The sequence below is a fragment of the Poeciliopsis prolifica genome, unplaced genomic scaffold (assembly GCF_027474105.1).
Source record: "Poeciliopsis prolifica strain line A6 unplaced genomic scaffold, Auburn_PproV2 SCAFFOLD005, whole genome shotgun sequence".
NCBI classification, from domain to species: Eukaryota; Metazoa; Chordata; class Actinopteri; order Cyprinodontiformes; family Poeciliidae; genus Poeciliopsis; species Poeciliopsis prolifica.
The window spans coordinates 9,936,185-9,950,249 of record NW_026562380.1 but is presented as its reverse complement, the minus strand read 5'-3'; the positions used below and the strand labels follow the sequence as shown (position 1 = coordinate 9,950,249).

Sequence of the window (14,065 nt, the reverse complement as noted above, 5' to 3'; positions counted from 1 at the left end):
TTTTGCATGCAAAGCAAGTAACCAAGATATAATCCCTCAGGGTGGATTTCTGGGCAGGGCGTCAACGTTCAACACAGGTTAACATCGGGTCGAAACAAGCCCCAGACTTTATGACATACCAGACTGCATTAATGGTGTACTATTATTGGCTCTGTGGAAAAACTCTTTCTCCAAATGAAGCTTGACAGAACTTCAAAATGTACATTTCAAATAGATAAGTAGACTACGTCTCAGTTATTTCCAGAATGTCTTCAATTCATTAAGGTTGCTTTGTAAACTCCCAGGGATACATTTTGTGAGGAGGATGTATGTTAAATATTGAAGCACCAATTCAAAACACCAGTCAGAAAAGCTCAGGGACAAATGGGTCATCCAAATAGAAAATTACCTCAACCATACAGCCAAATTTTCTTTTTTTTTTTCTTCTTTTTTTTTATTTGAGAACTACGAAGTTAATGTTAGAAGCAGTGATCACAAAATCTTAAGCTTCATCCCAAGTAAAATTTGTGAGCACAGTTGAAAAAATGCGTATGATTATTTCTTCAAACCTGATTCAGACACATCAATTCTTAGAAAAAAAGAATCAAAATCTGGAGCCTTGTGAGATGATGCACAGATTGCTGACCAAACCACTAGAAAAGGCAATTCCACTAATAATAAGGAACTATATGTAAACTTCAAAATTTTAAGAAAATTACTCAGAAACCTTTTTTGAAAAATTCTGCCTAATTTTTTGGCATTTTGCAAATACAAATAATTGTGGTTCACTTCACTGTCCTAAAAGAGATAAAGTTCATTATGATTTGATGTCAGACAGTAAGAAAAAAAGTGTCTTTTTAAATATTTTATTTCAAATTAATGACATAACACAATATAAATACACAATAGGTATAGATACAATTTTCCCTTTATCACCACAATAGAATGATTAGTGTCAATTTCTTAGTTAATAGTTTTTCATAACCCTAAACAATCCAGAAAAAGTGCAACGATAACCAGAACGTGACAATTTATGTATTTGCTTGATTTTGACTTTTTAGTCTTGGCGTGAGAAGTACATTTGTTTGCACTTTATATATATATATATATAAACCATGAGATTTTCTTTTAAAAAATGACTTGAAAGATTTTTAAGTGCAATAAAAGCTGTTAAAAAAAAAAAGAAAAAGTCATCTGAGAGACATTAAAGAAAACTCAAGTGACTCAGAAAGAAATGTATCAAATATATTAAGGTGCTGCATGGTTGCAACTTAACAATTAGCTACAATCTGTGAAATCTCAACTCAAACCTTCAGTTATTTAATGCAACAGAAATAAAAAATTTCCATCAGTTTTGTTCACGCTCATTTCTGTCATGGCTGAATCATCATTTTAAACAAATAATGTAAATCAGAAGATTTGGTAAAAGAAATGAAAGAATGTTTTCACATTTTTATTCCTAAATTCAAAAAATATATACACATAAAATGAAATCTTTTCTATCCGCAACTTATATGTAACCCAAATAATATCTCATCTTTCTCATCTTTCCCATATGCAATATATTGAGAATAATAATAGTCTGTGATTCAAAAGATCTGATCCCATGGCTCTTCTCCTACAGCCTTATAGAAGAGCCAAAGCCCCACACGCTGAAAGCAGGGTACAGAGGCTCCACAAACGAAGTCTGAATCTTGTGCAAAAGGCGCATGCCATCAGAGACACTGTAAAATGCAAGTATTCCCTTCCCGTGGTCCAAGTAGACACCGATGCGGGATGACACGGGGGCAGAGAGGTCTTTGCTTCTGTTGTTGTGCACAAAGGTGAACTTGGACTCAGAGCAGTACAAACTCCACGACTTTTCATTCCAGCCAAGGCTGCAGTCATTGCCGTTTCCTTTTCTCCGGATTCCCTTGTACGTAACAGCCATGTCTATCTCTGTTCCTCGCCAGTCCACTTCCCAGTAGCAACGAGATCCATACACACTCTCTCTGCACAACACCTAAACATATGGAAAGACCAACGTGATCAAAATCCCAAAGCAACATAAAGAATAACAATGAAATAAAGGGGTCAAGATGGATACTGGTCTGGAGCTGGAAGCACACATAGGAGCCATTGTAAAATCCAGCTCTTTCCACTTAAGGAAACTAGCCAAAGTAAAACCTATTATTTCCAGAAAGCACTTTGAAACAGTGATCCATGCATTTGTGACCATACGGCTGGATTACTTAATGCACTTTATATAGGAGTCAGTGATTTATACAGTTCCCAGCTCCAGACGGTACAAAATGCTGCTGCACGTCTTTTAAACAGGTACATAAAACTTTGACCATATTTCCCCTATTTTGGCTTCCTTACACTAGTTGCCAGTACATTTTAGGATTTATTTTTAAATCCTTTTATTTATTTTTTTAAAGCTCTTAATGGCCTTGCCCCTCCCTATCTGTCTGAGCTGTTACATTCTTACACACCTTCCTGATTCCTCAGGTCAGCTGAAGGTGCCAAAGACAAAGTGCAGGCTCAGAGGGGACTGTGCTTTTTCTGTGGCAGCTCCCCAGCTATGGAATGACCTTCCTTTGGGCATAAGACAGGCCTCTTCACTTACTGTTTTTAAGTCCTTTCTTAAGACCCATCTTTTTTCTTTGATATTTTTCACAATCTGAGTTCACTTTGTTTTGTTGTGTCTGTATATTAATATGTGTTTTATATTCAATCGCTTCTATTTTATAATTGCATTGTATTTCATGATTGTGAATGGCACTTTGGTCCTGTGGGTGTATGAAGTGTTTTATAAATAAAGTTGGTGTGGTAAAATGATTCAAGGTGTAAATCCCCACCTGTTGCCAGTGGTCAAATCGATCTGGGTGATCAGGGTAGTGTTTAGGGTCACTCTTCATTGTTGCTGTTCTGTTTCCTTCTGAGAGGTGAAGGTTTCGGTGGACTGTGTTGACGTCCAGAGTCAACTGCTGAGAATCTGAAATAGAAAAACAAAATAGTAAGGATTTGGGTCCTTGATGGTGGTTTTTAAAGTTTCTCATCAAATTTATCATGAGGGAGCACTAGAGTGCAGCTGGGCGTGGTATGGAATATGTTTGCATGATGATGTAACAAAAGTAGTTACACCTGTGTTTGCTTCACAAAATCTGGATTGTAAGTAAGACTTTTAACCGATGGATTAACCGGTTGAGCAAGCTGAATGCCTTTATTCAAGTTTCACTCATTTTGCTTTGTAGACTCGCCTTTTTGTCAAGTGAAGGCGTAGTTATTAACAATGAGACCAGGTCAGACTAAATGCATAGTTTCATTACCAGAATATTGTGCTACTTACATTTCAAGAAGTCTTCTCTTGTCTTTGGCTCTTCCACAATTCTTCCGTCAATGCTCACAATTGATTCTCTTCTTGGCTTTAATTCAACTTCCTTTGCGTCTTGAGTGATGTACACTTCCTTTACTATGAAAATGAAGAAAAAGAACAGGGGGTTCAACAGACTGTTTAGTTTTGGATGTATTTGAAGAGGAAAAATAGACAGCTATGTTTACCTGCTCCAGAGATTTTCATAATTTCTGTTTTGCTGACTTCTTCCACTTGCAATTTCAATGCTGCAATGGCTCTCTTGGCTGGATCGAAGGAATAATTGGGAACAACATTAATTTTGTTGAGGTCTTCATATCCGGAGGGGCCCGATAGAGACTGCCAGCTCTGGTAAACATAAAAACATTCCCACAAATGAGCATATAGGCCACTCTGAGCTCTAAAGTCATAGTGTTACATTAGGCAGATCATCCTGACCTGCAGAAAGTGAATGTGATCATCGGTGCGAGAGAGCTTCTCCAGGTTGTTGTGTTTCTTCCTCAGCAGAGTTATCTCCTCCTCCAAGCGGTCCAGGAGTAGTTCCCCCTGGGTCACGGTGGTTCTTTCATGGGAGAGGACCATCTCTTTGACTTCTTTGTACTTCCTCTCTATAGAATTCAGAAGCTCAGTGAAGAGCCGGTCATTTTCCTCAAGAACTGTTTGAGCAGAGTGCTGTTGAGACACATATGAATGATTAGAAAATAATTGCATTTCAGAACAGAAAACCTTTCCGCAATATAACTGGGATGTCTTCTACTTACTTTCACAGATTCAACTGCTTGTCTTAAATCCTGCCATTTTTTAATTCTTTGATCTATCCTCTGTTGAGACTTCTGCAAAGTGGAACCAAGTTGTTTCTGCAAAAATGCAAGAAAAAGGAAGTTTAAATACTCAACGGCTAATCAACACGCATATTTTCTGAGTTCGAAGTGCAGAATGAGTTCTGTTCAATGCTCACTTGTTTCTCAGTCCTCTCAGTTCCAGCCGGGACGATGTCATGGTGTTTGTGTTCATCCATCATGCACAAGACACAGACTGATGTCTGATCAGTGCGGCAAAAGGCCTCCAGCAGCTTGTCGTGCTGGGCACAGACCTTCTCTCTCATCTGACCCGTGGCTTTGACCAGTTTGTGCTTCATCAGTGTGGGATAGTCATAGTGTGACTGCACATGTTCCCCACAATACGATGCCAGGCAAACCAGACAGGACTTCTCGGCTTTTTGCTTCCTAGTAGTGCAGAAGTCACAGAGGACCTCCCCGTCCTTGGTCCTCTGCCTGGTCTGGTTTCGACTGGTTGACCGGCGAGATTTGTCCAAATTGGTATATCTGTCCAAATCCAGACTGTTTGAGTGAGACATTTTCTTTTCCAAAGATGAGAAAATAAATCCAGAAGATAAGACACCAAAAATAAAATCCACTAGGAAATCAGCTTGAGAGCAGTGTGATAGCCTTTTAATGAATCTGCTCAGATTGATGGCTAAAGAAAAAGACTACAAATAAACAGGATCAGTTATGTAAAACTGAGCTCCTGAAGTGAACTTTTCAGATGAAACTGAGAGAGTGACGCTTTGCATGACAAAATGCTTGCTATGTGGACTACTCTCATGGTAAAACCAGTTTTTCAGGTTGGACAAATGACAGTTGTGAAATAGGATGAAACTGGCACAAAGGTCAGGGGACAAAAATTAACATTTTGAAATTAGTGGTAACAATAAGTCTTATTTAGTAGCTAAAAAGAAGCAGGTTTGCGCATTTCTTCAAAAACTTATTTTTAATCCCATAAAAACCTGATCAATTTCTAAAAAAGGCACTGGGGAAGGAGCACCATCCAGTGGCAGAAATTGACAATTTCATATTCCTCTGTTATGACGTACTGATCAAAACAAAAAAGAAATAAGCTGTATCCTTGTGTTGCACATCCATAGGAAAGTAAAAAATTGCAGTAATGTTATATTGCAAAATGTATTAAATATGTGTTTCACATTAAAAAGGCAAAAAAAGCTAATCAAACTATTTTCTATAAAACCTAATAATAATAATAATCTTTTTAGTTTAGAATGACACCACTGTCAATGAAAAGGGCTAAAAAGCTGCTCTACATGCAAAAAAACACAACAACAGTCATATAAAATGATTGATTGAATAACCAATAGTACTTAAGACACAAGAAAATTTCAGGCATTTAGTGATGCATTTGAACAGTCATTCTTTTCAGGGGGGAAGTAGTGATGCAAGATATTGCTGTAATATTAAAAGGAATAATTGAATGCACAGGTTCGAAATGTTTATTTTGGGGGGATTTTATTTAACCCACAAACGGTAAAAATGACAAATACAAGCTCAGATAATAAATTCAGATAAATTATCCAAATTTACTAATTCAGATAAAGCTGAATTAATATCCATTTATATTTATCAACAACTTTCTGGCACAATATTTTTGGGAATCATCAAAGTGCTGACACTTTAACATCAGTGTTAAAATGTAAACCATCTTATCCTGTTCCCCTAAGATGAAACAAGATAGACATGGATACTGAATGGTAACTGATGAACCACTAAGGATTAAATCAGTCATCACTGATAGCAATGAAGTCATCAACATCAGCATAGAATGAGATGGCACCGAACAAGAGACAGTTTCCTTAGGAGATTTATGGACAATGGTTAAGATCTCTGTCAGAATACCAATTAAAATACACACTTCTGATGAGAATAGTAGTCATATGTAACGGTGATGTCAGCAACTGTTGACTACACTTAGTGTATGGTGTCACTCAGGCCTTTTTATTCAAATATCACTGAGTGGGACTATAATATGTTGATTTTTTTTTTTTTTTTACCCCTTGTGAATAAGTGACAAAATACAACCAATTCAACCTTGAGCACCCAACTGTTGTTTTTAAAACAACTAAAGTGATATAGTATTTCAGTTCACCCTGAAAGAAAAACAAGATTACAGAAGCAGCATTAAAAGTCTCATCCGAAAGCAACATTCATAGCGATGACGAGCTAAAGTGTACCTCCGATAAGTGGATCGTCCACCTCGACATATATTCAGGTAGAGTCTGTCTATACAAGATGTTCTATATATGCTTTTCACTGATGAGATTTAGCACAATTTCAAAGCAACTCTTCAGAATTAATCACCTTTACTGCAAACCTACTTGTTCGCCTCCTTAAGAATTTATTTACTCAGTCCATACATAGCCAGCTTTAATTAAATGCCAAGCTAAATTTAAAGAAAACCATTCCATTTTATTGGAAATATTTTGGCAGAAATTAAAGATTTACTCTTTCCCAACAGAATGATTCGTAGTGCTTTGAATTTACTTTGTGCAGCTCCTGCAATTTAACTCCCAGCCTACAGGGGGTGACGATCGCGTATGTGCTGATACGAAATGACAATAGTTGCTATTGCTAAAGTGCGTCGGAGGTCCAACGTTGGCGCCAGATGAGCTGTGGCGCCAGCTGTACTCACAGGCAGCGAGAGGAAACGAAGACACACAGAGCAGAGCAGTGTGACGAGGCTCACTGGAAAACTTGCAAAGCTTCCCATCAGAACCAGCGATTCTCCTGCTTCTCTCTCCCTGCAAGAACCACAAAGTAAAAGGACAGGAAGGTGGGTGTGTGCATGCGAGGTTTTGTATACTAACTCTGTGGGATGTTAATCCCGCTGAACACTTCACCCTTTAAATGCGATCCATTCCCAGACATATTGTCTCTATAGGTGGGCGAGTGTGTTCCGGTAGATATAATCTTTTATCTCTTTAAATATTGTGTGTATTGGGTGGTAATAGCTGACCAGCAGTTTACAACTCTGATGGAAAAATACAGGCCTTGACCCGCGATAATCGTAACAGCAGTGCCCTAAAAGCATACCAACACAGGAACTCATAGGTTCAAGGAACTATATTACATTTAAATCTATTGGTCTGTAGTCTATAATCTGTATTTATGTATGAGCAACTCTACTTTTGTCTCTACACAGTGTAGTTTTAAATGCACGGATTAGTGTTTTATAAAGCTTATTCGCCAGTGTTTTGCGATGTGAAATGGTGTCAATTTGCATGTATGTGGATACTTCAGCTTTGGTAAATAACTGGATTAGCTGAGTTTTTAGCTCGGCATCATGGCTATGTAGCCGCGACATGCATGCTTGGTAGCTGCTAACACAATCAAGGCCGCCATTGCAGTGTGGTTGTTCTGCTGCTGCCGCAGTGAAACACTCGGGATCAGGTGAGTGGTTCACGCAGGCATCGTTTTACAAACTGTTTGTTTCTCGTTAACCTGAGGGGCTTATTTTAGCCTCATCTGCTCTGCAAGTTTCTCGTCTTTTGTGACTATAAGTCGCCCTTTCCCGGGCTTTTCGCACAGCAGCGTCCTTCTTCGGTTAGCCATCTTTGTTTCAGCTAACCAGCTCCTGCTTGGATTTATAGGCGAGTCTTAGCGTGCTAAATACACTTTGTTAGGTTAAAAGCCAACACAATGTCGCAACTTCAGTGTTCAATGATTATTTATGATCATTTATTCGAGTTCTTCAACAATATTCGCTCCCTTCAATGATTGTTGCCCACCCTGTTTAGATATGTTGTGTATGACGGAAGCTAAGGTGGATAACGTTAGCCAGCGGCAGCCATCTTAGACTAGCTGGAAGTGCTGGTGTGGCACAACAAGATGGCCTGGTAATAATCGCACTGGGAGAATTTCCGCGTCGTTCCGTCGTCCGAAAGTGCGCTTATAAATTCGGTCTGGCCGCCTGTTTTATTGTAAGTATTTGTCGTCTTTGAAGCCCTGAAAGCACAGTACTCGCGTATGTGACCATCTTCCAGCTAGTTAGCTGGCTAAAATGCAAACGCACTAGCAGCTAACACAATGCTGTTTTGTCGGTAACCAGTCACCCGTCCTCCATAGCCAGCTAACTAGCGGCTATGGAGGCCATTTGTAGCCGTTGTTGAAAAGCTAACAACCTAAATGTTTAATAACAAAAAGCCATTTGTTTAAATGTTTAGGCGGTTACTCGTATATCAAAATAAGGGCGAACCATAAAGCCAATCTGAGGGAGAAATTGGAGATAAAAACCGAATAAGAAGCTGCGTGGTTTACTTTTGATTAAACATCACTGGAGTATAGCTAATGAAGCGAAGCATGTACGCTAATGTAGCCAGCAAATGCATCACCTGGAATGCTCAGGCATGAGTTATTTCCATATATAGGTTAAGTATATTACCTGAGCGCACAGTTTTTTTTAAAATTAAGATTTAATAGCATACGACTTTAGTTCCTACAAACTATAGTTGTTGTGGTTTTGCAGCTATTTTGTTGCTGTTTTGATATCACAATAGTTTGCACCGTGGTTTTAAGTACCAGTTAAACTAAAGAGAATGGGGGTGTGTTTCTAAGACTCTTTGGTTACCTCTACAAGATGAGATATCTTTCAAATTTTCACAAGTCTTTAAGTTTGCCAAGTCTCACATCACTGTTAATGTTCAACTTACTGCTAAATTTGTAATATGGCTGTGTTAAAACAGCTTTTAATACAAAATATTTGTTGCAATCCATTTACATGTGAGTTTAGCTGTAATGTTAATCAAATTAAATACATTTAATTTCGCATGTGCATTAATTGCACTCAGTTAATAGTAAAGCTGCACAGTCTATTAAATCACAGTATGAATGTGTGCAGTATTGCAAAGGCCCCTTCAATGCAGTATTTGGTGGGTTACAATATATCTGGAACTTTGAATTGAATATAGGGCATAATTTCAGTTTAGCTTTATTATTAAACTCACAACAGATATAAAACAGACAATGACAGTAGCCTTTACTGTCATTATTGAAGTTATTCACTTACTTTATTGTTGCTCAAACTAAGTAGTAAAAAAATTAAAATAGTAAAGTAAATGTGATACTATTTCCAAAATTGGACTGAAATAATTGATACTAAATTGGTTAATAAGCAATAAAAAGATCCTATGATAACTTATTTGTGAGTAAACACTTTTTTTGTGACATTTGTTGAATAATGCCTTCACTATTTTTTGTCAATGAATTTTTGCTCTTCTTTTTTCCAGGTCAGCTCACTGGCAAGAACACCGGTGCAGGCAAAAAAAAAAAAAAAACAACATATAACCCCGATTCCCTCTTTGGTCATCATCCGGCAGAAAAACGGAGGCCGTGGGGCTGGAGTGTGTTCTTATGGCCGAGTCAGAGACTGAATGTGACACGCCAGGGCTTGACACACTTGGGTCGGAGTGTGTCATAGCCCATAGCCATGTCGACCTTCATTATGGAGCCGAAACAGAGATCATGACGGAGGAAAAGCGTGGATTGGAGTTGGAGATCCACGGCTCAGACTTAAAGATCCAAGGACTCGGGGGAGAACTTGGGGCTGTCGCATGTGTGGATGCGATCGTTGCTGAGACAGACCATGACTATATCAAGGTGGAGCATGCTGACATGCACTGTTTCACAGCTGCAGAAATCAAGACAGAAACGGGCGAGACTTTGCTGGGAGAGGTGTTGCTCAAGACAGAAGGTGAGCATGTGGTGAAAATGGAATCTGATCATGGCGGCGAGTTGACAGTGGAATCTGAAAATGGCGTAATCATACATGAAGCTCATGGCCTACAGTGCAACGAATGTGGGGAGATCTTTGGCAGCATAGCTGATCTTCACCAACACTTTGAGATCCACAAGGACCTCAACCCGTATATCTGTATCCACTGTGGGGAGAGTTTTGCTGTCGAAGCCAGTCTCAAGCAGCATATGAAAATTCATATGAAAGAAAAACCGTACGTTCCCCCAGGAGTCGACTTGATCGGTAAAGATGTTATCGATGCCTACAGCCTTAAGTCTCATCAGATGATTCATTTGCCAGACAAGCCCCACAGATGCACAGAATGTGGCAAGAGCTTTGCAGCTGCCATAACGCTGAGGGAACACATGAAGATGCATTCTGAAGACAAACCATACAAGTGCACACAGTGCAGGAAGAGCTTTGTCCGTAGGAGGCATTTAAAGAAGCACCAGGAGGTCCATGCACGCGAAAAGCCATACACCTGTGGCCAGTGTGGCAAAGGCTTCGCTACGACTTCCAACCTGAAGCAGCACCAAAAGACCCACACAGCAGTCGTGCTTGGAGACAAACCCCATCGGTGCGCACAGTGTGGAAAGTGTTTTGCGGCCGCTGCAACTCTTCGAGAGCACCAGAGGATTCACTCAAGCGAAAAGCCGTACAAATGCAACATGTGCAGGAAGAGTTTTGTCCGCAAGCGTCACCTGAAGAAGCATCAGCAAGTCCACGCTGGGGGGAAGCCCTACACCTGCAGACATTGCAACAAGGGCTTCAACCACTCCTCATCCCTGTCTCGCCATAATAAGACCCACCTGCAGAACCCGGTGTTTTCTCCACCTCAGCCTGGAAAACCCATCACTTTCGTCTCGCCTCCAAAGCAACGAGTACTCCAGGAAGGAGAAAAACCGTACATGTGCCACCACTGTGACAAGGGCTTCAATCATTCCTCCTCTCTGTCACGGCACCAAAGAGTCCACTCGGATGGAAAAACGTACACCTGCGGTCACTGTGGCAAAAAGTTCAATCACTCCTCCTCTCTTGCGAGGCATCAGAGAGTTCATTTGGAGAAGCAGCAGGCGCTCGCGTCGCCACTGCAGACGCAGCAGCAGTTACAGCCACAACCACAATCGCCACAGCCACCAACGCCACAACCGCAGCAGTACACTGCCATCCCTGTTGGTAAGGCTTTCTCCAACAATGCCTTCCCAAAACAGCTCATCCTGTCTGTCGAGAAACCATACAGGTGCTCTCACTGCGGAAAAGGCTTTAACCATTCTTCCTCTCTCTCCAGACATCATAGGATCCATGTAGATCATAGACCAGGGCCCCACCCTTAGAGGCAGCCCTTAGCCCACATTACCACTTTTCATATGTTTCTTTCCCCCCAAATCCTTATATCTATATCACAGCACCACGGAAAATGGTCGGCCAACTTCTGCAGACAAAGAGGTCATGTCAGCATCTCGTTCTGGTAAAGTGGAGCAGCTCAGAATAAATGGACAATAATTCAGATTTATTCAAAAGGCAGGGACTCGGCTTGAGAGACTGTGCAACATGCAACTCTAAACTGAACCCAATTTTTTTGTGTGCAGCTCCAAGATGGTATAGAATATAGTGAAGGAATTTCTCGTGATTCTGTCTCACTTGCTCCAGGACATCCAGAACTCTTTTAAAAGAAAAACAAATGTGGTTTGAAAATCTACAAGATAAAATAGTAACTTTGGGTAAATACACTTCTCATCTTTTTTCAGAGTTCCACTCATGTATCTTCAGGTGCACACATTTGCTTTTCAGCTGCGTCTTTATTAAAAATGTCAAATACAACTGAACAGAAACTGTTGCCCGAGTTGAATATTTTTTTTTCCCCTGCCAGATGTAACTCATATGAAGCAAATATCAAAAATCCATTGTAGATAATTCTTGATTTTCTTTTATATGTATGTATAGTTAACTAGTGTGCTGTTCCAGACGATACAATTTTTGATAGCAAGACTCACTCGCCACGTTTTTTTTTTTCTTCTTCTTCTTACTTTTATTTGTTTTAAGTGTTGGATATAAAAACGAAAAGAAAAATGTTGCAACCTTTTCCAGAAAGTTGGGCTCTGTTAACATGAGCCGCCTTGTATATTTATGAGATTGGATTTTTGTATGTCTGGTTGAGCACGGCTTCATAAACTGTACAGAGAGCAATACTTGTCGAGACCCCAATCTATTCTGACATGCAATCTAGCTATGAGGAAATGCATATTAGAAAATAAAAATCTTCTGGGTAGCATATTGCAACATGACCCGTGTCCTAATTATTTACTGTGTGGTTTCAACTTCACCTAAGATCCAAATGTACATTATTGCTTTGGAATCTAATTACCTGTGTATAGTTATAGGTAACACATATTCTTGTTGACCTGCAAACTTTTCGTTGTTTGATCTAAAACAAAAAAAAGTTGTGTATACTAAAACATGAGAATCTCATTTTACAAGATTTTTCTGAAGTCCAATGGATTGCGCTCTATTTACTGTTCTGTGTAAAATATCTTTTACATACTGACGTATTTTTTTAGATATGGCTTGGGTTATACAAAAGAGAATGAGACGGGATTTTATGAGAGTTGAACATTTGGTGAGCAATATCTTTATTTGGATAACAGTTGTGCGTCACACTGTAGCATAGTTCTTTTCCTTGTTAGTTAGGTGCCTTATTGCATGCAATGTAGAAATGTATGCCCAGCTGTTATTTGAGAAGTTAGGGTTTTCAGGATTTTTTTTTTCTTTTTAGTTCTTACTCATTAACTTACCCTACATTTTAATTTGTCACCTTTTTTTTTTTGCTTTCATGTATATTGCAATGTGTTTACACTGTTACAACTATTATTGTTTTATTCCCCCTTTTGATTTTTTTTTTGTCAATGGCCTCATTGAGAAAGTGGTGTAAAAGATCCATATAGACTATTCTTAAGGGTAAACCTTGTAACACATCTTCCCCATTTGAGTGGCACATATATGGATAAATAAAGGTTGTTGACTCTCTCTCATGGTGTTGAATTAATGCAGTCTGGAGTAGTACTAAACTAATAGTCACAAATCCCAAAATTTACTGAACCTGCACTTTCACTGTTTAAACACATGGCGTCGCTGTTTACCGTCAAGCACGTCAAACAATTGAGTTTCTTACAGCATTGTCTTAAAACTAAAGGGCATCAATTTTCGGTGAGTAAAAACTGGTTGGATAGGCGCGAAGCCTCTTGGGAATGACCTTTGACCTAAAAACGAGCAACATGTCTCCTACGTGAACTAAACAACACAATGGTTTACATTTCTTCACGGCTGGAGGCTTTTAGTCCGGAGCAGAGGAGCTCAGCTATTATGTTGTAGCATTAAGTGTATGTTTACGGTAGATTCACCCTCTTTTTCAACATTCAACACGCTTTGTTCCTTCAGCAATAGCATTTTTCTTGCATAAAGGTTTTTTTGTTTTTTAGATTTTCAGTTACTCCCAGCTGTAAATTTCTGCAGCTCCTCCAGAGTCACTGTGGGCTGTTTCTGTGATTACTGCTCCTTGCTCATCTTGTCGATTCAGGTGGGTGGTCTTTATCTTAATATACTCAAGATTGCTATTTGCATCATAAAATCTCCAAAGGGCATTAATAGTTTTGCTAATTGTAGAAGGTGCTCAGTTCTCAAGAAGCAGAATAATGTTCTGGCCAATACAAATATTACGCTGATCCTGCTTTTAAGTCAGCATTAGCAGAAGGAATAGGTGAAATGGAGATGGCTCACAAAAAATAAGCAAAGAAGCTCTTACCAGTTAAGCTATTTCAGGAAGCCATTTACATAAAGTAGTGCAATTTTTAAAAAGAAATGCATTTAATCTTTTTTCACAAAAAAATACCAAACTGGGGAAAAAATAATCCCAATATTATCTTTTGTTTTTGATTCTTAAAAAGATCAAAAATAAAAAACCTGATGATGATATAATCAGTTTTTTTGCACTATTATGATATAGTGCAAGATGTAAAACCTTGCATTAAATTAGCTGCCATGCTGACTGAGCTAAAACACCTTAACAGCTGTTAAGGTGTGTGTATATAATATATATATATATATATATATATATATATATATATATATATATATATATATAAATAAATAAAAAGT

At 38.9% G+C, this 14,065-nt stretch overlaps 2 protein-coding genes across 4 annotated transcripts; one reads left to right on the top strand and one right to left on the bottom strand.

Annotated features, from left to right (window-relative positions):
* Positions 1–848: 848 nt before the first annotated feature.
* ftr14l (finTRIM family, member 14-like) lies at positions 849–4,874 on the bottom strand. Its single transcript, XM_055029412.1, has 7 exons — positions 4,293–4,874; positions 4,096–4,191; positions 3,773–4,006; positions 3,523–3,682; positions 3,311–3,433; positions 2,820–2,956; positions 849–1,981 (listed from the first exon to the last, which is right to left on the bottom strand). The coding sequence occupies exons 1-7, from the start codon at positions 4,689–4,691 to the stop codon at positions 1,598–1,600; spliced, it is 1,533 nt and encodes a 510-aa protein (XP_054885387.1). The 5' UTR covers positions 4,692–4,874; the 3' UTR covers positions 849–1,597.
* A 1,884-nt stretch (positions 4,875–6,758) lies between these two features.
* Positions 6,759–12,937, top strand: si:ch211-198a12.6 (uncharacterized protein LOC563253 homolog). Of its 3 annotated transcripts, none has more exons than XM_055029409.1 (2): positions 6,759–6,955; positions 9,408–12,937. In XM_055029409.1, the coding sequence occupies exon 2, from the start codon at positions 9,532–9,534 to the stop codon at positions 11,245–11,247; it is 1,716 nt and encodes a 571-aa protein (XP_054885384.1). In that variant the 5' UTR covers positions 6,759–6,955; positions 9,408–9,531; the 3' UTR covers positions 11,248–12,937. The 3 variants fall into 3 exon arrangements, with proteins under 3 accessions (XP_054885384.1, XP_054885386.1, XP_054885385.1); XM_055029411.1 differs by lacking the exon at positions 6,759–6,955 and adding an exon at positions 6,973–7,572; XM_055029410.1 differs by lacking the exon at positions 6,759–6,955 and adding an exon at positions 7,933–8,102.
* The last annotated feature ends 1,128 nt before the right edge of the window (positions 12,938–14,065 follow it).

Bases quoted from the DNA above. Each gene is read 5' to 3' on its own strand.
- si:ch211-198a12.6 (XM_055029409.1), top strand. From the start codon at position 9,532: ATGGCCGAGTCAGAGACTGAATGTGACACGCCAGGGCTTGACACACTT.
- ftr14l (XM_055029412.1), bottom strand. From the start codon at position 4,691: ATGTCTCACTCAAACAGTCTGGATTTGGACAGATATACCAATTTGGAC. The intron at 4,007-4,095 runs GTAAGTAGAAGA...GTGTCTCAACAG, and splicing joins AAGCAGTTGAATCTGTGAAA to CACTCTGCTCAAACAGTTCT. The intron at 1,982-2,819 runs GTGGGGATTTAC...CCATATGTTTAG, and splicing joins GATTTGACCACTGGCAACAG to GTGTTGTGCAGAGAGAGTGT.